The 22,227-nt window shown below is 55.5% G+C and overlaps 1 protein-coding gene across 5 annotated transcripts; it reads left to right on the top strand.

The window, feature by feature from the left end:
• The first annotated feature begins 3,469 nt into the window (after positions 1 to 3,469).
• On the top strand, positions 3,470 to 13,865 carry TAL1 (TAL bHLH transcription factor 1, erythroid differentiation factor). 5 transcript variants are annotated; one of them, XM_076340253.1, is made up of 6 exons: positions 3,470 to 3,565; positions 4,974 to 5,123; positions 5,270 to 5,697; positions 6,456 to 6,884; positions 7,752 to 7,843; positions 12,844 to 13,865. In XM_076340253.1, exons 2-6 carry the CDS (start codon positions 5,115 to 5,117, stop codon positions 13,260 to 13,262), a joined length of 1,377 nt encoding a protein of 458 aa, XP_076196368.1. In that variant the 5' UTR covers positions 3,470 to 3,565; positions 4,974 to 5,114; the 3' UTR covers positions 13,263 to 13,865. The 5 variants fall into 5 exon arrangements, with proteins under 5 accessions (XP_076196368.1, XP_076196369.1, XP_076196372.1 ...); XM_076340254.1 differs by having other exon boundaries at positions 5,274 to 5,697; XM_076340257.1 differs by lacking the exon at positions 5,270 to 5,697.
• Positions 13,866 to 22,227: the final 8,362 nt, after the last annotated feature.

A 22,227-nucleotide genomic window follows, 5' to 3' on the forward strand; every position in this document is an offset into this window, starting at 1 on the left:
AGACAGCAGCGCTGGAAGCTGCAATTCCTTCCCATTCCCACCGTTCCTGACGGGAGGACGGTGCGGAATGACGGTTGCACCATCTGTTTTCTCACTGGCTGTAGCACATCAACATGCTTTAACGGGAGTTTGAACAAACTGTGGTTTAGGGATGGCATTGTCTCAACAGAAGTTCAGCCTACGGTGCTGACCTTGTCTTTCCTGCTCCGAGAGTGTTAAAGTAGAGATTAAAACACCCCACACTGAAGTCCCGGGCCTTTCCCGTTCAAATCCAAAGGATTGCACTGCTAGTTCATGGTATGTTTGAGTGGGCACTAATTGCTAATTGATTTATTACAGTGACAGGAGCGTGTTTTCCATCATCTACCACCCTCGTGGGCCTTTGTGGATTGAGAATCGGGGGTGAAAGAAGCCATTTGCTATTTCAGAGCCAGTACAGAGAGAGGAAGGCAGCAGCTCCCTTCGAGCTGTGTCAGAATTTCTCTTCTCACGCAGCCTCTTCCATCAACAAGAATATTTGCTTCCTTTCAGGAAAGGTGCTACTTTGTGCTGAAAAATAAAACCTTTCTCAGTCCCTGAATCTCCCCGGGATCAAGCACAAGCTTATTATCCGGCAGCACCTTTTCTGCTGAATCAGTCAAAAAATAGTTAATGTTTTTGAACATTCCAGTGAGATGAATGAGGCAATTCATACCTCTGAGCTATTGTTGTAGGGTTTTGTTCTTTGTTTCCTATTGTAAAATGTCTGGAAACACAGGAAGATGACAGTTGTATTGGTTAATATTTTAAAGACTTTCTTCAAATGCTGGAGGGCTAGAAACGATTTGAAAACAAAAGCCGAATTACTTGCACGCAGCTCAGGACAAGGGTGTGGTGTTATATTAAGTTACACAAATCATACAATTCTGGACAGCAACTTCTGAGCAAGTGAAACATTAATTCCCTTGACCAAAATAACAAAAAAACACCCTTCCCTGAAGCGGCTTTTCCTTTCATAGCGTAGTGCTGAGTAATTTCAAGATGCCTGGCTTTTTTTCCTGAAGCATCTAGTGCAGCTTGGAGTCAAAAACGCGTGGACAGCTAGGTCTGGCTTTGTTAACCCTGAGCAATGGGGACCAAACTCGAGCGCTGGCTCGATGGCGTGTTCAGGCAATGACGCGTGTGGAGGGGCAGCATGGTTTAAGGCTTTATTGTTGGGTTTTCTTCTTTTTTGCTTCTGTTATTTCTAGCTATCCTTTATTAAAGGAAACATAGTGCTTGCTTAAAAGGTCTTGGGCCTGCTCAGCGTGTCGCTGATGTTCCTTAGTCTGTATAATTTTGGTGCTCCCTGCCCCTACTGCAGGGCTTGCTCCCTCTTCGCCTTGCAAAAGCGTGGAGAGGGGGCGAGCCCCGGGTTGCTCGGCAGGACCGGGAAGCCCACCCGTGGCAGGGCGGTGGCGGGGAAAGGGGCCCGTTACCTGCCACACCAGGGTCCCCGTTAGGCTCGGGGTGGGGTTGCACAGCGAGGGGCAGCCGTGCGGGCGGAGGTGGGTCGACGACGGCCACGGCTCCCGCCCCACGGGGGGCAGGCGCGGGTGGGAATGGCCCCGCAGCGGCTCTCGGCGCACAGAAGATGCTCGGCTTCCTAATCTCCCCCGCCCAGCCCCGGCTGTTCTATCTTTAACGCTTCCTGTTGGTTAGAGGAGCCGGCTTGAAAATGGTCGTGTTTCCTGGCGGGAGGCACGGCGCGCTCTCCAGCGCGTCGTGACCGTCCCTGCCCCGCCGCCCCACGCACGCTGCCGGCATCGTGCGGGCTGCTGCCTGCCGGGACCCGACCCCAGCCGCGCCGGGGAGTGGGGGGAGCGAGCGGGGAGGGCTTGTGGAAACCTCTCCCACGGCCGCGGCCGGAGCGGGAGGTTGAGGGGAAGGAGTGAAAGGAAGAATAACAGCTCCGGCATTTCCCCCTGCGGGAGGGCGCGCAGGTGGCGGAGAGACAATAGCGACCCCCGCACCCCCAGCCCCGCCGCCCCCGCTACACGGGCCGCACGGCAGGTGCGGCCGGTCCGCATGGCCCCGGCGGCGGACGGGGCCGCGGCTTCTCCCCCGCGCCCCGAGCTCCGCGCACGGCCGGGGGCCGCAGCCTCGCCCCAGCCCCGCAGCAGGGACCGGGGGGCGTCCCGGGAGGTGCTCAGCCCCGGGCCCCCCCTCCCCGTCCCGCTCCGGTAGCGATTTCGTTGATTTTCGGCTGCCCGGGCACGTCGATCCCCCGAGCTACCGAAAACCGCTCCCCGCCGCTGTCTTTAGGATCGCTTTGCCTGTGGGTGTCCGGGGGAACAGACCCAGGACCCTCCAGCGGCCCCCGCCTCTCCCTCCTTCTTCTGCCGGGAGCCTCTGGCAATTTGGGGAGGGTTTCAGAGGCGTCCCGTAGCCTTGCAAGCGCCGCGTAGGGCACCCCGACCCCCGCACCCGCCCGCCTCCCCGTCCCCCAGCAGCCGCTCCGTTTGCACGGCGGCTTTGGCGAAGGCCAGGGGTGTCCCCGTGCCCCCGGGCCCGGAGCACGCCGCGGCCGGGCTGAGCCCCAGCCCAGACGGGGCGCGCAGCCGGTCCCGGTCCCCGAGCCCCGCTGGCTGCCCCGCACTGCTCCGGGGCGGCCGAGGGCCTTTTCTCCCCTTCCCCAGGCCCCTCTCCTCCAGGCTCGGCCCTGGCCCCGGCGCCGAGCTCTCCCCTCCGCTCCCATCCCAAATTTCCCAAGGGTGAGGGGTGCCGGCTCGGTACCCGCTCGGCTGCCCGTCCCCCAGCATCCCCCGGCCCGGCAGGGATGCTCGGCCTCCCCGCGCCCCGGCACGGGAGATTAAACAGGGAGCGCGCCCCAATTTAGCCCTTCAGCGAAAAAACACGGTGGGGGGAGGAAGGCTGGGGATGGGGCCACTTCCCTCCAAAACATCTCCTCTCGATGTGCTTCATTTACCTCCTCGTCCCAACGTCCCAACGCAGCCCACACCCCTTCCCTCTCTCTCAGCATCTCCAACAATTTATTTTGTCTCATTAAATTTAATTAAGAACGGAGTAGGTGTTCCATATTTAATAAAAAAAAAAAAAAGGGGGGGGGGGAAGCAGGGGCATAATAACCTCCAGGAGGACTAAAATAAAGAATTGCTATTCAGATGCGGGCAGCCACAGTGCAATTTTTTATTACTCTTTTTTTTTTTTTTTTTTTTGCAGTGTCTTTTTAAGAGCATCTAAGCACACACACATAAAAAGCTAGAAGGCATGCATTCCGGAGTTATTCCTATGCATATCCCTGCAATAATTTTCCGCTTTCCTTCGATAAAATTGCCAAATAATAATGAATCATTTCATAAATAATGGGTTTAGAAGCTTATCAGGGCAGGCGGGCCACTGCTGGGGTTTTATCTCTCTCGGCCACATTGCAGTAGTGTTCCGCTCTCCATACTAAATAGGAAACTGGACGTGATGTGGAATTAGAGCCTCCCCAGCTGAAGCCACCCAACACTTACTACAAATATAGCCGCGATGCGTAGGCCACAAAATGGCTCCACTCACTTTTCCCAATGAAAAGCAAATGGTGAGTAGAGAGGAATCCGGCCCTGTAGCGGGCTGAGGCGGTGGGGGCAGCGGGCTGGGGTTTTGGGGGGGGGTCGGGGGGCAGCGAGGGGTGCTTGGGGGGCTTCTGGCCCATGTAAGAGACAGGCGGGGGGGGAACCCCGTCTTTTCTGCGGTTGGGTTTTAATCTTTTTTTCTTCCTTGATGCGGGGTGGGTGAGGAGAAGAAGAAGACGCTTTCCCTTTTGAAAATGTGGGGTGCGCTCCCCCCTCCCGGGACCCCCGGGCTGCGGCAGCGAGGAGGCGGGTGGGACCGGCCGCGGGGGAGCCGAGGGCGAAGCGCCCGCCGGGCCCGGCTTCCCCCAGCCTCTCCCGGGGCGGGGGGGCTCGGCCCGGCCGACGGCCGGGACCTGTTCGCTTGTTCGCGGAGGGGGGGGGGGGGGCATATACCGCTCCCTCCCACCCCTCCTCTTTGGGGCAATTTCCCTACAAAGGGCCCGCAGGAGAGGTGCGTTTCTGGGCTGGAAATTTCCTGTCGATCCGCGGCTGGAAAACAAAGGGATTTTACGGAGCAGAAACCAGCCGACGGGGAATTACTTGCCCCCACCCCACCCCCCTAGTTTTTCTAAACGAAATCACCCCAAATGAAGGCAAAATGCTGCGGGTATTTTTGCGGGTTTGTGTATTTCGTTTTTAACGAAAGCGGGAGGAGACGCCATCGTGATTATTTCGTTTTCTAGGAAGGGGAAAACCTTATTTTTCGTGATTTTGCTGGCGGGGGGGGAACCGTTCTCGCCTTCCTGTTGACCCGCGGCGGGGAGCGGGGCCGCGCGTCGGCTGGGGCGGGAAGCGGGCGCACCCCGCCGGCGGCCCGGCCCCGGCCGTCGCGGCACCTCGGGCGGGAGCGCTGCCGGGAACCGGCCCCTTTAGGAATTAAATTTGCCCCTTTAGGAATTAAATTTTCCAGCCGGGCGTGGGAGAAACGCCGCCGCCGCTCTTTGCGAGCCCATCGGGAGAAAAACAACTCTGTCCCCGGCCCCGTCTGGGATTTCCTCCCGGGGAGACCGGGCTTGCAATGTGTCCAAAAACCCGCCCAATTCACGCCAAATATAGGGCTTATTTTTGTCTTTCCCCCCCCCCCAACTCCTTTTTTTTTTAATTTGTTTATTTTTTCCACGCCAGGCCGTGGCCGCGGTGTGTTGTGGCCCCGTGTGCGAGGCGGCGGCTCCCGGCTGCGCGGCGGGGACGAGCCGCCCGGCGGCTGGCGGGGGGGGACCCGGGGGTGGCCGGCTGCCCCCTATAACAGGGGCCGCCCCGGGGTGCCGTCCCCTCCTTCCCTCTCCTTTGCACCCCTCTCTCCGCTGATCTCTGACAATCCGGGCCCACGAGATCCACCCTCTCCTTTTTTTCCCTCCCTTCTCTTCCTCCCAGGATTTAGCAGTTTTATCCCGATGCGGGTGTCCTTCCTCTCTGTAAAGTCGTAAGTACCTTGAGGTGGGAGGAGTAAATTCAGCCTGACACCGAGAGCGCTTTTGTTGAAACGGGAGAGACTTGCGGTGTCCCTACTTAAATATGACACATGTGAGTAATCTCTTCCTATACAATATCGAATAGGCAATTAGATTTTTCTTTCTAGAAGGATGGCGGGGAGGGGGCTGGAGGGAAGGCAGAGAGCTCGTGTTTTAGGTTGGGTGGTTGGTTTGTTGTTGTTTTTTTTTTTTTTCAAGACAGATGGTGAGATATGGCCAAAAAAAAAAAAGGGGGTTTCTCTCGCGATTCAGCCCAGCAGAAACAAACAAAAAAAAAATTACCCAAGGCAAAGGAGTAAGAAGGATAGGGATGAGACCCGGCGTGTGGCAGCTCTCTGCCCCACGAAGCTCCTTATTTATAGGAAAAAGCCAAACGAGGGGGGTTGTGGGAGAAACGGCATGGCGCTAGTCGGGATAGCGCTCCCTGCCCTCGGCGCGAGGTGCCCTGTCGCGACAGAATTCGTTCTATGGGAGAAGGGGGACAATGATCGTGTGCGGCCGCGGATGGAGGGCTGCTCCGCGCCGAGCGCCCGGCCCCTTCCTCCTTCCTGCGGTAGCGAATGCACGGGGGGATTGACTCCGTTATGGGCTGCTTTAACCCCCTCTCCACAAAAAAGTGGCTTCAGGTACATGTCGCTGTTTTAAAAATAATAATAAAAAATAAAAATGGGAAGAGAGCCGGTCGCCCGTCAGGCTGAGGCCGCTGCCGGCAGGCCGGGCCGCGATGGAACTGGCTCCGCGGGGCGGCAAACACCGCCGGGCCCCCAAAACGGAGAGAAATGCCTCAAAATGGGGGGGGGGGGGCGGGCTGAGCCCCCTCCCGCCCGGCCGTAATTTGGCTGCGTAATTTAACAGCCAGCCGCCGCGGCGCGCCGGGTGCTGGCCGAGCCCCTCTCGCTGCATCGGCCGCCTTGATGGTGTCGGCCCTCCGGGCGTAGCGGCGTAAATCACCGCCGTGCGCCGGGAGCCGCTCGGGCTCCGCTACGCGGCTGCGGAGTGGGGTGGGGGGTCCGGGCCGGCCGCCCCCTGCGCCGTAAGGGGCCGGGGCGCTGCGCGACGTCACAGAGCCGCACTGTTCCGCGGGGCTCCGTGACGTCACGGCAGGGCCGGGGCGCTCCATGACGTCACAGAGCCGCACGGCTCGGCGGCGTGGCCCCGCGGACCCCCGGCCCATCTCGCAGCGGTGCCGGGGCCCGCCCCGCCGGCAAACTCCAATTGATTTGGGGTGACTAGTGCCTCCTCTGCCCTCCTCCCCTTTCCCCCCATTTCTCGCCGGCGAAGCCCGAGTCCCGAAGCGCTCCCCCCCCCCGTCGGGGCGGTGCCCGGGGCGGGGTACCCCCCTCCCCCAGCCGGGGCCGCCCCTCACCGCTGCCTCTCTCCGCAGGACGATGGACAGGCCGCCCGCCCCGCCGCCCCCCAGTGACCCCCGCGATGCCCGCCCCCCCCGGCGGCACGACTCGGAAGCGGAGACCACGAGCGAGCCGGAGAGCAGCCGCGGGGGCATGGAGGCGCCGGCGGACCCCCAGCTGCTGCTCAACGGGGCGTCCAAGGAGGCGGGCCGGCCCTCCCCCGGGCCCCCCGCCGCCCCCGTGCCCGTCATCGAGCTGGTGCGCCGGGGGGGCTCCCTGGACATAAAAAGCCGGGAGGCGGCGGGGGAGGCGATGCAGAGAGCGCCGGGCGCCGAGCCGTGCCGCGCCGCCGAGGCCGCCTGCGAGGCCCGCATGGTGCAGCTGAGCCCCCCCGCGCTCCCGCTGCAGCCCCCCGGCAGGGCCATGCTCTACAACCTGGGCCAGCCGTTGGCCACCATCAACAGGTCCGTGTCTCCGCCACCCCACCCCCGGCGGTGCACCCTCGGAGCGGCTCCCCGAGGGGTGCCCCGCTCGGCTGCGGGGCTCGGTGCCGGGGAGGGGGGAGGGAGGGACGGAGGGGGACGGCAGCAGCATCCCTTCCTCCGCGCGGGGCTCGGGGCTTAGTCATCGCGGGTTTGCATGCAACTTTGCAAAGGAAGAAAGGGGAAAAAAATAAAAACCGAAACGAAAAACTGCCGTTCCTAGGAAAAAAAAAATAATTTACGGTAGAAATGCCCTGGGCGGAGCAGATATTAGGCGGTGATCCCGTGTTGAAGTGCAGCAAAGGGGTCCGCCAGTAAACGCGGTACTTGTCGAGAGCTGGTTTAGATCCTCGGAGCTCCCCGGGCTCTCTCTGTCCTCTGATGAGTCCCGCAAATAAGCGCAAGGGACGGAAAACGCTCTCGCAGGGGCAGAGCGCAGCCCGCGTGTGCGGGGACGGAGTCCCCCGCGCCCCGCTGCCATCTCCTCTCCTGGGGGAGGCTGCGGTGCGGACCCGGCCCGGGTGGGCGTCCGTGCCGGCCGGCTGGGGGGGGGGCAGAAAGCCGCGGGGAGGGGGGTGGTTTTTGCCCGGGAGCCGCTAGCCTGGGTGCCCCACGCCGCTCGCGTCCCCCTGCCCACGCAGGGCTGGCGTCACCCGGTGCGTGTCCCCGGGCGGCCGCCTGTCGTGTCGCCGCACGACCCCGGGCTCGGCTTCGTGAGCCGTGAGCTCCCTCGAAGTCACGGAGCTGCTCGGCTTCCCACCGGCCCCGGGCGCTTCCCCCCCGCGGGGGCCGTGCCGTGCCGGGGGGATGCCGGTGTGTCCTCACGGCCTCTCTGCCCTTCGTTTGCAGCGGGTTTTTCGGCGAACCGGACTCCTTCTCCATGTACGGCAGCAACCGGGTGAAGAGGAGACCCTCTCCCTACGAGATGGAGATCACCGACGGTGAGAGCGTTTCGCCCCTGCGCTGGCTCTTTGGGGGGTTCCCCATCTGCTGAAGGGGGCAAGTTGCTGCACGGTGCCACACGCTGGGATTAAAACCCCAAATCGTAAAAGGCGAATAGGATGCCTGTGGTGGCAGGGTAGCTCCCCCCGGTAAGGCTCTGTGCAGCAGAGCCCAGATCTGACCCCACTAATGACCAGCAGCGCGCTCGGTGGATTTGCTTTCACGCAGCAAAGCAGTTCAGCGTATGGTTAATTACATCCCTGTTCTGCAAATTGCTTAGAGATTAAATCCGAAGGAAGCCACTAAATTTAAGTCTTTGTTGAAGTGCAGAGGCTGGATCAGGGCCATTGCAGTGACATGCTGTGTTTGTAAACCCTTTCAGCCAGGAGACATTCCTAACGCAGACCCCAGCCTCGGGCAGAAAGATCCCACCCGCCTTTAAACCGCTTAGAAGCAAAGGGCTAAGCCTGTGCTAAGGTCTGCAGGGTCACAGCGGGATTGCGGCTGGTCCCTTCGCCAGCTTGCCCGCGGCTTGATTCGCTACGTATCCACACCGTGCTGCGTTCCGCCGTGGAGAAATATCCCGTGCCTGGTCTTGCGGCAGAGCCCGGGAGCAGACGTGGAGGGTGACAGCCCGGCGTCCGAGCAGAGATCCCAGGTGCGGGGATCCCTGTCGGACCGGCGGGATAATTTCAAAGGAAGGGAGGCAGCGAGGAGGCAGGGCAGGGTCCCGCTGCCTGCTGCCGGGCAGCCGGCGCGGGTTGGGGGAGGCTGCGTGCGGGCGGCAGCGCTGCCCACACAAAGGGGGTTTTGCCAGAACAATTTGCACGTGGAAGGCTGACACGTTTATCTGCCGAGTTAACAGCCCGTACAAATGAGATCCACCGAAATGTGTTTTCTCTTTAGCAATTGCAAACGCTGTATTTCAATCGCCAGGCAATTAATTCTCCTTCCTTCTAGCTAGCTGTCCCTTTCCTCCTACCCGGCTAATCTAAAATCAGATCAAATCATAATCCACATCGCTCTAAAACAATACGGTACAAAATGATGGCTCGGGGCATTATCTGCGTTCATCAGTCCCTCTCTCCCCACTCTCTGCCCCCCGCCGTCCGCCTGGTCCTTTCAGACCGCAGCCCCGTGGGGCAGGGGTTGTCTCAGCCCCCAGCACAAGAAGGTCTTTTTGTCTGGGTTTCGATTCAGCGGCTTAGCGGCTACGGCGAAAGTCCATCAAATCACGGTGTCTGACTAAAGCTTTCAACTTGCTATTAAATTAGATATTAAGGATTACAGAGATATCTGGTTGTAACCAAGTTTTTGGATATGTGCTTGCCAGGTAATGCAGGTGTATAGACTGGGCTCAATCCTGTAGGGTCTGGCTGATGTGAATTTCCAAGACTAGGCTCAGAATTTTGGGGGGAAAAATAGGTACCAGATGATGCTGTCTGAACAGGAGCAATTTGTAGGGAGATGCACCCCATGCTGAGGCATCTGTGCTGTCTGCCGGGCTTTGCTCGTCGCTCTGACGGACACCTGCCAGGTGACATCCGCGGCACACCAGACCATCGCTCCCGAGGGTCCTCAGCCCTCGGGAGGTGCAGAAGGGCAGGAGAGTCTTGCCAGGCGCTTTGTGTTTGGTTTCCCCTGTGAGGAAACAAGTGGCGGTTTTTTTGCAACTGTTTTTTTATCCATTTTTGGGAAAGTTTGGTGCATTGAATATCTTCTTAAAAAATAGATATAAATGGATATAAAAATGTAAAAAAGTATCTGCAAGGATATTCTGTAACTTTGGAAGCTCATCTTTTTACTAGTTTTCCTCAGACCTCTAATTACAATTTAAAAAAGGCGTCAGTCAATCAATTGGAACAAAATCCAGGCAGAAATTCTCAGCCGACTGCTTGAATTTAATTATGAGACAAGTTTCTTTATGAGAAATAAATCTCTTCTATTATAACACAGCTATGGGGCATTTTAAATTTCTCCATTGCTTGACACGTTTTGGCCAAAACCTGATCTCTTTCTGTTGTGGTTTAACCTGGCAGGCAGCTAAACACCACACAGCCGTTCGCTCACTCCCCCGCCCCCAAATGGGATGGGGGAGAGAATCGGGGAAAAAAAAAAGTAAAATTCGTGGATTGAGATAAAGACAGTTTAATAGGACAGAAAAGGAAGGGATAATAATAATAATAATAATAATAATGATAAAAGAATATACAAAATAAGTGATGCACAATGCAATTGCTCACCACCTGCCGACCGATGCCCAGCCAGTTCCCGAGCAGCGGTCACTGCCCCCCTGATCAACTCCCCCCAGTTTATGTACTGAACATGACGTCCCATGGTATGGAATGTCCCTTTGGCCAGTTTGGGTCAGCTGTCCTGGCTGTGCCCCCTCCCAGCTTCTCGCTGGCAGGGCACGAGAAGCTGAAAAGTCCTTGACGAGTGTAAGCACTACTTAGCAACAACTAAAACATCGGTGCGTTATCAACATTATTCTGGTACTAAATCCAAAACACAGCACTGTACCAGCTACTAGGAAGAACATTAACTCTATCCCAGCTGAAACCAGGACACTTTCTAAAAGATATGTTTAATTTGGTTGATGCAGGAATCAAAAATCTGAGTGGTGTCAGAATTTGTGTTATATACTGGAGCTTGGTTTGGGTGCCCCTGGATGAAAACAAACAGGTCTTTTTTCGGATTTCAAAATTTTATGAATAGCTGCCTTTTAGTTGGCAACTTTCAGTCAATAGAGACACATGTTTGAAGCCTGTGAAGACTGGAAGTCTCTTGAGATTTTGTTTGGAAAATAAACAGTATCCAAGTTTTTTTTCCTCATACCCTTATGGGAGTAAAAAGGTTTTAAGCTGCGTCTCCTTCTGGATTCAAGGCTGGTTGCTTTGTCTTGTCTGGAAAGAGCATTTAAGTGTTGAAGCTGTTGTATTACTGTAGCAGGTTGCAGCACATTCTCCACTGCCTTACTAACAGTGCTGGGCAGCCCGGTGTTGTTGAGGTCCCCTTAGTCCCCCCTCACCTTCCCCATGATGCCATGGCACAGTGGGCTGTGCGCATCAGGGACAAGAAACCTTCCCTTTCCATGAGCTCTTGCACATTGATTCATACGAAGGGCATTTACGTGCTGTTTGGGAGTGGAAAATTGCCTTTATTAAAGCATCAGACCTGGATCTTAGAGGTTGGAGATGAGTTTCTCATTCCCACATCCCTGAGCTTATCCCAGGGGCTCTTTGTGATTTTGGATGACTCCCTGCTCCTGAGCACGCTGCGAGGAGAAGTGAGTTGTATGGCTGCTCGCATGCTGGAGAAGCTGGTAGCTTTAATCTGGCTGCTTGGGAGTGTGTCTCCCTGCAAACCCTGCGGTGGGGAGTATTTCGTGTGATGTGCTAGACCGAAGGGGCTCAGTTTCCCCTGAAGGGAGGAAAGTGTGATGGTGTTTAATCAGCTGGAATGTGGGATTCCTCTTCTCGTGTTGTGCCACGTGGGACCTGTCAAGGTGCAGCCTGACTAGGATGCCTCAAAAATCACATCTGTTTGGCTGCTCTGCCACAGTCAAAGCAGACAAGAGTTTTGCTATATAAGAATAATTATGTCTAAATGCCCCCCGGGATGCTGGTTTCAGTGGGTGATGGCAGAGCTATGGCTTAAACTGCTCACCATGGCCAGGAACCTGCTCCCACTGCGAGGGAGTAGTTAGGCAAGCGTCTCGGAGTGGGGCTATAGGGGAGAGATGGTGCAAATGGGAATATCCACAGCCTGTCCTTTGGGGTATGACTCACCGATGTGTTATCTGCAAGTCAGCTTCATACTTTGTGATGCTTTCCATTGTATGTGATGCTTCCCATCCTATGGGGGTTTCTGCCATGGTCATTCTCCCATAGTTTCATGAGATCGCCGTGTCCTTCCACTGTTGGTGTCTCCTGGAGGTGAGAATGGAAAGAGTGTAATAATAAAAGCATCTTGTGGTAGTGTCTCCTTACATGAACTGGTTTCCATGGACCCAAGGACCTGGAGTCCTGATTTACGGTGTTGCTGCTCCTGCAGCACAGTACTTTTAGGTAGACATGCTTTCGGGTCTTTCTTAGTGACGAGATAATGTCTCGCTCGTGCCAACAGGAGTTACCCTGATGATCTGAAAGGAGAATCGATGTGTTTCGTGCATCCATCCTGTGTAACATGCCCCATCAGGAATACAGTTGTAAAATTACAGGGAGTTCCCATGTAACTGAGCCAAATGGACACCTCTAGCAATTTAGAGTCCCTTCTCCAATTAGTGTCAGATAGGGAGTCTTTGCACTGCAGCACTGACGTGCAGAGAGGGCAGGCGGTCCTCAGGTCAGCTGTGAAACTGCTTCGTCCTCCACCCGTGATCACCCTTCCAGCAAGGATACCGCTTTCACTCTGTGGGTCACATTGCTACCTGTCCTCATTGCTATGGGGCAAATCCTGCCACCCCATTTCATACAAACCACCCAGAGGGCTGTGGCAGTCCTACAGTCTTTTATCAGCTCTGGTTCCTGCCTACCTCAGGGAAGATCTCTGGATCTTAGAGTTGTCAAAGTCTCCGCTCAAGCTAATTTCTTCCTGTCCCAATGGTATGTCCTTAAGATGCTTTTGGGATAGAAAATAAAACCAACTAGTGAGATAACCTTTTAATAGGACCTTTGTTGCTGAGATACCCTAAAAATCTAGCAGCCTTCTGCACATGTGTCATGGCCTAAGCTTTCCTCCTTGGAGAGGTAAATATAGGCATCTAAGGAGACATCTAAAGAGATGCAACTCCATTTTTCCCTTCCACTGGATTGAACAGAAATTACAGCTACCCCAGCTCATCAGGTTAGCTTCCAGTTAGCTGGAAACTCCTCTTTCACTGCCATGCTGATGTCACTAAAATAAATTGGTTAATTTGGGAAATGGTGACCTATTCAGCAAAGTAATAAATGACCTGTTATGCGCTGCTCCTAATTCTGCACGGTTGCAATTGCAGGTCCTCATACGAAAGTGGTTCGTCGCATTTTTACCAATAGCCGGGAGAGGTGGAGACAGCAGAACGTCAACGGAGCCTTTGCAGAGCTTCGCAAGCTCATCCCCACCCACCCGCCCGACAAAAAACTGAGCAAGAATGAGATTTTGCGCCTGGCTATGAAATACATCAACTTCCTGGCCAAGCTGCTCAATGACCAGGAGGAAGAAGGAAACCAAAGGGGCAAAGTGAACAAAGACTCTGGGATAGTCCAGGAAGACCTCCTGCAGGACATGTTGTCTCCTAACTCTAGCTGTGGAAGTTCTTTAGACGGAGCAGCAAGCCCGGACAGCTTCACGGAAGAGCATGAAACGCTAGATTCGAAGCACACGCGGAGCCTGCACCACGCCATTCTCCCCGTAGAAGGCAACGCGCAGCGGTGATGACCTTCTGCATCGCTCCCGAAGCACCGCGGGGGGAGGCAGGACCCGAGCATGAGGATGCTGGAACTTGTGCCTGTGGGATTTGTGACTCTGCCTTTCCCCGGGGGCTTGGGGTCCCCGTTCTCCCCAGCCCAGGATGGAGCGGCTGGTGCGTTGGCCGAGGACAAGACCAAACCAGATGGACATTTGGCATTTAGGTACGTGATCGTACAAAGAAGAAAAGCATTGAAGTCATCTTCATTGTACATACTGCTCATGATGTGACTCTGCGGAGGGGAAGGAGACACGGCCAGCACCTCTCCAGCATTTAGAGGGTTCTCAGACTGTTTGACCACCGTCACTTTTTAAACAGTTGTCCGGCTGAGACATGAAACTCCTCTTTCACTGCCGGTGGAGGCCACCAAAGCTCTCCAGCTCCATGTGGGGCTGGAGACTGCTGAAACCTGCCAGTGCTGCAGCATTTCTCCAGCCTGTGGCACATACAACTGGTCTGAGCAGGAGCTGGGGCCACGTGTTCCTGTTGTCCGAGAGCTTTTGACTGTATCTTTTTAAAGAGGTGAAAAAATACCCTCAGCAAAAGAACTATTAAAAGGATTAAGACTTTTTCTTTTTCTCTCCTTTTTTCCTCCCCCCCCCCCGCTTTCTTCCTTTCCCTTCTACCTAACTTTGGATTGTTTGGAGTTGTTGTATTTATGATGTGGGATTACTTCTGTTTAACGCTGTCATGCAGTATCCACTGAACGAAAAGGTACATAGGTGTTTTCTGCTGCCCTCCCAGTCCCTGATTTTTCTGCTGGTAATGCTCAGTGGGTGAGCTCCAAGCCTGTTGTGTTCTCCTAGAGTTTTGCCAGCGGTTTCTGTAGGGCCAGAGATTCTCTCAAGGAAGATTCATTTCGGAATTGATAAGTGGAAAAAAAAAAATTGCTAATGAAGCATCCCCTTAGACTGGGGGATTTTTAAATTCAAAAAGCAACAAACTGGCAAAAGGAGTCGATGATGCATCAACAGTGCGCATGTACATAGGGTTATAAAAGGGTTTTAACGGTATGCTTTGAATTTTTTGGTTTTATTGTGTGAAAATGGTGGTGGTTCAGCTGTGCCAATGCCCACAGGCTGGACTACAGCGCTGGATTTATTCCGGCGTTATGAGGGTCCTCACCTGCCTGAGGCTGGTAGGAGGCCACAGCCTCTCCAAATCTTGGGGGGGTGAAGCACTAAAAGCAGCGGTGGGATTAGCCTCCGTTCCTGAGTGCTCAGACTGCTGCAAAATTGATGTCTGCGACTGAGCTGATCCTCTGATTCCTGCTGCCGCCCCCCAGGAGGGTGTTTGGGAAACAGGCTGACTGGGGAGCAGGAGGCTGCTGCTGTGGTGGCTGGGAGCTGAGGACCACATCATGCCATCACCGCTGCATCAGGCCCATCTCTCACCCACTGCCTGATGCCTGATGGAGCGATTGCCCCAAGCCCATCCTCTCCCTCTGCAGAGATGTCAAGGCACAGAAATCTTTACCATGCTACAGTAAAAAAATACCCACCCACAAACATCCTTTGGAAGGGATAAAGTCCTTTGAGCGGGGACATCTTCCACCGCACTCATTCCTTTTCAAGGGTGCTGAGGTACAAGGAAACACAGAGGGGCTGGTCGGGCAGCTGTCTGCAAGCCTGTCCAGGCTTAATTCAGAGCCTCGTCATTTCCATCCCCACTTGGTTTTAATGCCTTTTTGTAAATAATAGGTGGGAGGCTGGCGCATGGGTTGGCACGTTAGGTAGAATTAGTTGCCTGGGAAGGGGTCCCAGCCCAAGCAAGGGTTTCCAGCATAGACCCCAAATCCTCCGAAACCACTAACCTCCCCCATCTTAAATTGGGGAAAAGGAGGAAAACTCCTTCCCGGGTCAGGATCAACTGTGCATGGGGGTTTTTACTAAAGGGGGTTACCCGCAGGGCTGGGCCAGGGGAGAGGTGCCGGCGTGTGATGGAACGATGCTGAGGAAGAGGTTTGGGCTGCTCCCGGCACCAGGGGTAGGAGAAGCGGGCGGCAGGGGCTGGCAGGCGGGGGCCCTCCGGGAAGGGAGGGGCATGCTGTCAGACAGGTAAAGCCGTTCTTGGTTTTCAGTGTTCGAAATAACCCCGGGGTGTGGTGGGTGGGAATTTTAGACCCTTTTTATTAAACTGCTGCAAGAAAAAATCACCGACACTCAGAAATTCCTCATTCCCCACAAGTTGTTTTTTTTTTTTTAACTTTTCAGTAGCTGAACAGTTGGGAAAAAGGTACAACCTTGGTGGCACCCCCCCAGCACCCCCATGCACATGCGCGCCTGCTCGTAGCCCTTAGCAGAGCGCGCCGTAGGTCTCCCGGGGTATGTACAGTTGTACTTTAATTGTGATTTGAATGGTACATTTCCTCTGCCCACCTCTCCTCCTGCCTGCTTCATCTCTTGCTGTGTGGACCATCGCCCCCCGTTTCTGTTGGAAACAGCACTCTGGGGCAATGTCGTACCGTGTGAGTGAATTCCCGCCTTACAATTTTTGGGTTTTTCAGCCCTGTCCCTTTCTCTGCCACCCTCCCCTTGGATTTCTGCATTTTTTCTGCAGAAACAAAGTAACCAGACCTGGTACCCTGAGTCTCAACCCACTGTGGATGTGCTATTTAGAAAACACATTTGTTGTAATGTGTGTGTATATATAAATATATATATATAATGAATATATCAAGAATATTTCTAAATAAAGTTTTACAAAGCAGCCTCCACTTGCTGTCTGCCTTTCTCCCACCTCGTCACTCGGATCCATCACTACTTTGGTATTTCATTCCTGGGCATTGTGGGGCGAGGATGCCAGGGTGGCCCATCCCCACCCATCAAAAGTCATAAAGAGGCAGCAAAAACCTTGCAAAAGGATCTGCTAATTTTTTTCTTGCTTGGCTCATGCCGTCCAGCCTGGGCTGGGCTTTTGCAGAGAGAGCAAGCGGGAGGAAGACCGCGCGGGGCCAGCAGGAAGGAAGACAGGCGATGAAGCAATCCCCCCGCCGCAGGCAAGCGTTACCAGCCGCCACGACGTTACCCCCAGCACATTATTTGCAGGTCCTCCAAAGGCTCTGACGGTCTTTTCCCCTCTTTCAGGGAGGGGGATGGTGTGGGGAGGGGGGCTACCGGGGGCAATGCTGCTTCCCTTCACACCCTGGCAGTGTTCAGCCACTATTTAATAGGCAATGACAGTAATTCCTCTTTTTTTTTGTTTAAAAAAAAAAAAGTTGTTATCACAGCCATGTGCACAAATACTTTAAAAAACGATTGAGCCGGTAACATTAGTTAGGGTGTGTTTACAGGCTAAGTGGTCCATTGAACATGTGTATATATATTTTATATATATTTTATTTTTATATATATTTATATATTATAAAATATATATATTATTTTTTCATATAGATATATAACTACAGCACCATGCTGCTGACGGTGGCCAACACCATACCCATAGATGGAGCAGGTGAACAGGAATGGTACCGTGGGTATTTTCTTGTCTTTAATGTCTATGATTTTCAGAGTCATTATCTACTTAAACAGGGTCCTTTAGAGCATCCCTTGCTTTTTTAAAGCATCCCCCAAAAGCTTAGCTGTTAAAAAACCCTGACCTCCCCCCAGCCCTGCAGCCAATGCTTGCTTTTAAAGTTTCTGGGTGACATTTCCCCCTGGGTGAAAGAAGGGGGGCCCCTCCCAGGCTCCAGCTTGTGGGGTGCAGGGAGTCCTGTCCATGCACAGCCCCACGCTAGGGACACGGGCCCCCCACCCCCAGCCAGGCTGAGCAAAGCCCCTGCAGCCGGGGCCGGGCTGGTTTCCATCCCGGGCGCTGGGACAAGGCGTGGGGCGGGCGTGGGGCAGTGTGTGGCTGCTGGGTGTTTATCTGGGGTCGGGCGATCACGGCTGCGCAGCTGGTTTAACTCCTGTCCCCGGTCCTGCTGCCAGCCCGGCGAAAGCTGATAGCTTACCCACCGTTTATCTCTCCCTCCCACCTCCCAGCCCACTCCCTGCCTCCTTCCATCGCCAGGTCAATTCTCCTACCTCCCCCTTCTGCTTTTTTTCTCTCTTAAACTGAAACGTCCTTCATGGCCACGCAGTCTTTGCCACCAGCAAAGGGAGGAACATCCTCAAGGTGAAGGTTTCAAACCACTCCCTGCACATATTTAATATATAGCTCTATAGAAAGGGCCAGAAGGGTGCCGATGCCACCTGCTCCGCAGTGGGATGGCCGACGGGCATCACTCCTGATGGACCCCGGTGACGGAGACACCCTGGGAGCTGCCGCACTGGGACAAGCTCTGGGGACCTGTCCCCAGCTGGGTGGCTGGTGGCCCCATGTCGCGGAGCATCCTCCTCCCAGCGCCCTCCAGGCCTCACCGCTGTTCTGCCACCAGGATGCAAATGTCACAGAAGGCAGCAGGCATCTTCTGCCTTTTTTTTTTCTTTTTTAAGTAATTTTTGAAAGCCCTTCCCACTCTTGTCTTCCAATAGAAAATTTAATTCATTTTCCATCAAACAGTAATTTTTTTTTAACAACTGTGCTGCTTTGCAAGTGGTGTTGAGCACTGCTCTGTGGATTCAAATACACGGGGCGAAAAAAAACCCACAACAACCCATTTTCTTCTCCGTTTATACAAAACAGAGGAGAAAGTTGGGAAAAGCACCTTAGGGTCCTGGTTTCACTGCACAGATGTGATCAGCGCAGGGGGAGGGTGATAGCCTATGTGTCACAGGTGGCAATGCCCTCAGCTGGGACTGGGCTGGGGTTCGTTTCTCACCCCTCTTGGCATCACTGGTGGCATCACAAGATGATGGGGGTTCTGGTCTGTCTCCTACTGTGGGAAATTTTCTGGCAAATAGCGGTTTCTTCACAAACTTGAAGCAGGTGCATTTAGAGGGACTTTGTTCATCCACATTTCTAACGTATCGCAGGAACCCGGTGACTTTTGGGCTTCTGGTGGCAGAAAAATCCCCCTTAACATTGCATGGATGACACTGGGGAGCAAGAATGGAGGGGAAGTGGCATTGAGATAAAACTGAGTCAAAAAAAAAAGAGAAGGTGGGAGGGATGTGTATGTCCAAGACAATGAAACAAGAAACGCAGAAAAACAAAGTCACCCGAAATTTGGGCAGCTTTTATTTTCAAGCCTCATTATCTGGTTTTAATTACTGCCTTTCTGGCAAAGCCATGTTGAGGGCAGCCTGCACTGGCACCCCTGCCTGGGAACACCACGGAAGCCAAGCGCAAGGACCTGCTTCATTAAGGGCTTTCCCACATTTTTGAATTAAATATGCTCACAGAAACGACAGGACCCAAACATTCCCACCCTGGCAGATTATGAGAAAGCTTCGCCTCTTTGCTATTACAGGCCAGCGACAACAGGAGGGAGCAATTTATGGCTCTCTGGGACTGCTCGATATGCTCCTCGTCCTGGGGCTCGTCCCCGATGTTCCCACCGCCGCACAAAGGCTGCAGCCAGCCAGCAGTGCCCAGGGGACACCGTGCTGCCACACGCGGCGAGGAGATGAGCAGCGAGCGGGATTCCCTTTCTCCTCCCAGCCTTTTTCTTCCTCTCCGGTCCTCCTGCCTCTCCTTTCATCTCATTTCTTGCTCCCTGGTTTTTTTTTCAGTTTCCACCCAAAAATTGGTGATGGGGTGCTGGGGCAGCTGGGAGGGTGCCACGGCTTGGGGGGGCTTGGGGGTGAATGGGTGACGATGGGGATGCTCCGAGACCTCGGGGGCTCAGGAGGGGGGACCCACACCACTGATGGGGATGCAGGAAACCTCCCATGGGGGGTCCGGCAGGCACTTTCAAACTTGTCCCCGCTGGTAGACATTCCTTTTCCCCTGCTCTAGGAGCTATTCTCAGCCTCCCCGGGTGACCTTTCCGGGGAACAATTTACTATTGTGTTTTGGTGAAGCCCGGCCTCTATTTTTACACTCTGTTTTGCTGATGCGAGCGCAGGGAGCGAGACGGGAATCCAGCAGGAAATGGGAGGGAGCGTCTGGAGCGCGGTTAAAGCTGCCCTGGCACTTTGATGTGCCGGGGCTAAGCCTGGCTGGCAGCATGCGGTGGGGCCGGGGGCTTCACTCCCTGCCCATCCCTCCGGTAAATCCCACATGGCACCAGCTTAACCCGGCTGTGCCAAGGTGGGAGTGGGTCCTGCAGCAAAGGGCTTATGGCAAAAAGGCCAGCAAAGCCGCGGCAGTACCATGCTCCTTGGTGCGTGCACAGTGCAAAATGAAAGGCAGCTTTCTGCTGGCGTCACATTGCCTAAGGGATGCTAGAAACAAGGGGAGGAGGTGACTTGCTGACCGGGCTGAGAGAGGCTTGGGGATTTGCCCAAGGGCATTCGGGAAAGCGGTGGCAGAGCATCCTGGATTGCATCATGTGCAATGAACAGGTTGACAGTCCCCATCCCTGGAGGTATTTAAAAGACGAGTAGATGAGGCACTTAGGGACATGGTTTAGTGGGCATGGTGGTGTTGGGTCGATGGTTGGACTCGATGATCTTAGAGGTCTTTTCCAATCTCAATGATTCTATGATTCTATGATTCTATGACAGCAGGCAGAGGTGGTGGGTCTTTGTGTGAGGTGCTGTAGAGCTGTGGTCCTCCCTGATGTGGGGCCCCGAGTCGGGCTTGGAGGGGTGAGTCACTCCAAAATCCCCTGGGCTGCCACGCATCACAGCCTGGAGAGTGGCTGGGAGAGCGTGGCTGCCTGCGTGCCCTGTCCACCCTGCATCCATGGTGGGGAATGCCAGACTGTCTGGCCCCGGAGGTTTAGCTGGGGAGATGGCCAAGCCCCGGGGAAGGGAGCAGGGCCAGCCCTGCCCCACAGCTGTCCTGCTTCCACCACCATCACCACCCGCAGCACAGCCCCCGGGGCAGGGGTAGTATCCTGCTGCCCCAGGGTTTGCCCAGAGCCCACCAAAACCAGAGGCAAGGTCCTCCTGCATATCCAAAGGGTCCAGCCGTGGCCTCACCTGCCGCCCATCCAAGGCTGCCTGGGAGGGCATGTGAGCAAGGGGATGCTTTACAGCAGCTGTCCCATCTCCAGAGCACTTCACTTGCACCCCACCAGCGATACATCCCTTCACGCGCTGCTGAAGCCGAAATAAAACATGCCAACACCCTCCCAGTCATGTGTCTTGCAACCATCCAGCAACGCAGCATCGCTCCTCTGCACACCCGGTCTGCCCCGTCCCTGAGAATGGTGTTGAAACGGGAGCTGGAGGCTGGAGGGGGTGGCCTGGGGGGGGCAGCTGGAGCCAGTTAGCAGCGTGCTGCTGTGAATGCTGTGGGTGGGAAGCTGCTGCTTGGGGTCGGGAGGGCTCTGTTGGGGCTTGGCGGGCATGCAGTTGGTGAACCGATGCTCTGCGGATGCTGGGCCAGGGAGCAGGCAAGGAACAAGCCTGGCTGCGGCTCCAATATGGGGGATCACGGGAGGTGTGTTAGCAGTCACGCATCGGCACAGACACTTGTGCGCACAAGGAGTCACAAACATACTCACACCCCACAAACACCCATCCATGCACAAGCTCATGCACACGACAGGTAAGCGTGCACACTGACTTGCTCACAGATGCACGGGCCATGTGCTCTTACATGTGTGACGGTGCACAAACACGTTCAAAAATGCATGCACTCATTTTTGCACGTCCCACACCTGTGGGTGCATCTGTGGATGCACCTCTGAGGACATAGTCCTAAATACACGTATTTGGATGGATGTGAACATGCAATCCTGCACGGGTGTTCAAGCCACCCAAGCCCATGACATGCTCACACATTTGTGTCCCCTGCTGCTTGCACATTGCCCCGCTGGTTGTCACCACCATATAAAACACCAGGGTGGTTTTGCTTTTGGTGGCATCAGCGGAAATCACTCCCTAGCTGCTCCCTGCCTTGTCCTAGCAAACTCCAGGCTGCTTTTAACCTTCTGCCAGGTCAGGCGGCACCAAACCGTCCCAAGAAGGTACCAGGTGCTTTTCTCAGCGTGTTTTCTAGGGTGGCAGGAATGGCTGAGCTTGCCCAGTGTGCCAGAGATGATGGCTGTTGCTCCTATCTTGGCAGGTGCTGGGCGGGAGGGCTGTCTGCCCGGTCCCTGGGGGCCACCCTCCAGCTGGCTCCGTCCCCGCTCCGAGCTGCCCCTCTCTATCTTGCTGCGTGCAGGCATGGGGGGCTGGGGATAAAGTCCTACAGCCACACACACCAACAGCCTCCTGGACAGGCAGCACGAAGGGCATGTGAGCAGGAGCATGTTTTGTCCCCTCCAAGGGTGACACCACCCCAAGGATGGTGACATTGCCCCAACGACGGCGATGCCATCGCCACCGCCCTGCGGTGCTTGGGTCCGCTCTCCAGCAGGAGCTCACGGTTGATGTCCTCGCAGTGCCGAGGCCTGATGAGGGTCCTGGCCGGCCTGTTCCACACGGGTGACATGGGGGTCCCGTCCCCGCCCTGTCACCGAGCCCATGAGGCCGCTGACGTTCCCCAGGCAGCTGCCTCCGGGGGAGCGCCTCCTTTGAACAGGTCTCGGGGAACCCCTTGTCGCAGATAAACGGCAGATCAAAGCCGACCGCAGCACGAGCGCTTTCTGCCAGCGCAGAGCAGCCGGAGCCGGAGCCGGAGCCCGAGCCCGAGCCCGAGCCCGAGCCGGCGGCGCCGCCGCCGCCCGCCCGCCACCCCCGCCGCCGCGGCCGCCGCCCCCCCGCCGGCCCGCAGCCCGCCGCGTCGCCCACGGCCGCCAGAGGGCGCCGCCCCGCGGCCTCGCCCCGCCTCGCGCCCGTGCAGCCCCGCGGGAGCGCAGCGCCGGGCCCGGGGTCTGAGGAAACGGGATTTGTTAAGAGGGTTTAATGTTTCCTTGGTGTTTTCCAAATAAAGTGTGTTAAAGGCTGGTCTTTCCCCTCTTCCCTTCCCTTTCCCTTTCCCTTTTGCTCTTCT

The sequence above is a fragment of the Aptenodytes patagonicus genome, chromosome 5 (assembly GCF_965638725.1).
Source record: "Aptenodytes patagonicus chromosome 5, bAptPat1.pri.cur, whole genome shotgun sequence".
In the NCBI taxonomy this organism is placed as follows: Eukaryota; Metazoa; Chordata; class Aves; order Sphenisciformes; family Spheniscidae; genus Aptenodytes; species Aptenodytes patagonicus.

Coding starts and splice junctions, on each gene's coding strand:
- TAL1 (XM_076340252.1), top strand. CDS start 5,183: ATGGCGGGGAGGGGGCTGGAGGGAAGGCAGAGAGCTCGTGTTTTAGGT. Junction 5,698..6,455: donor CCACAAAAAAGTGGCTTCAG/GTACATGTCGCT, acceptor CTCTCTCCGCAG/GACGATGGACAGGCCGCCCG. Junction 7,844..12,843: donor CGAGATGGAGATCACCGACG/GTGAGAGCGTTT, acceptor TTGCAATTGCAG/GTCCTCATACGAAAGTGGTT.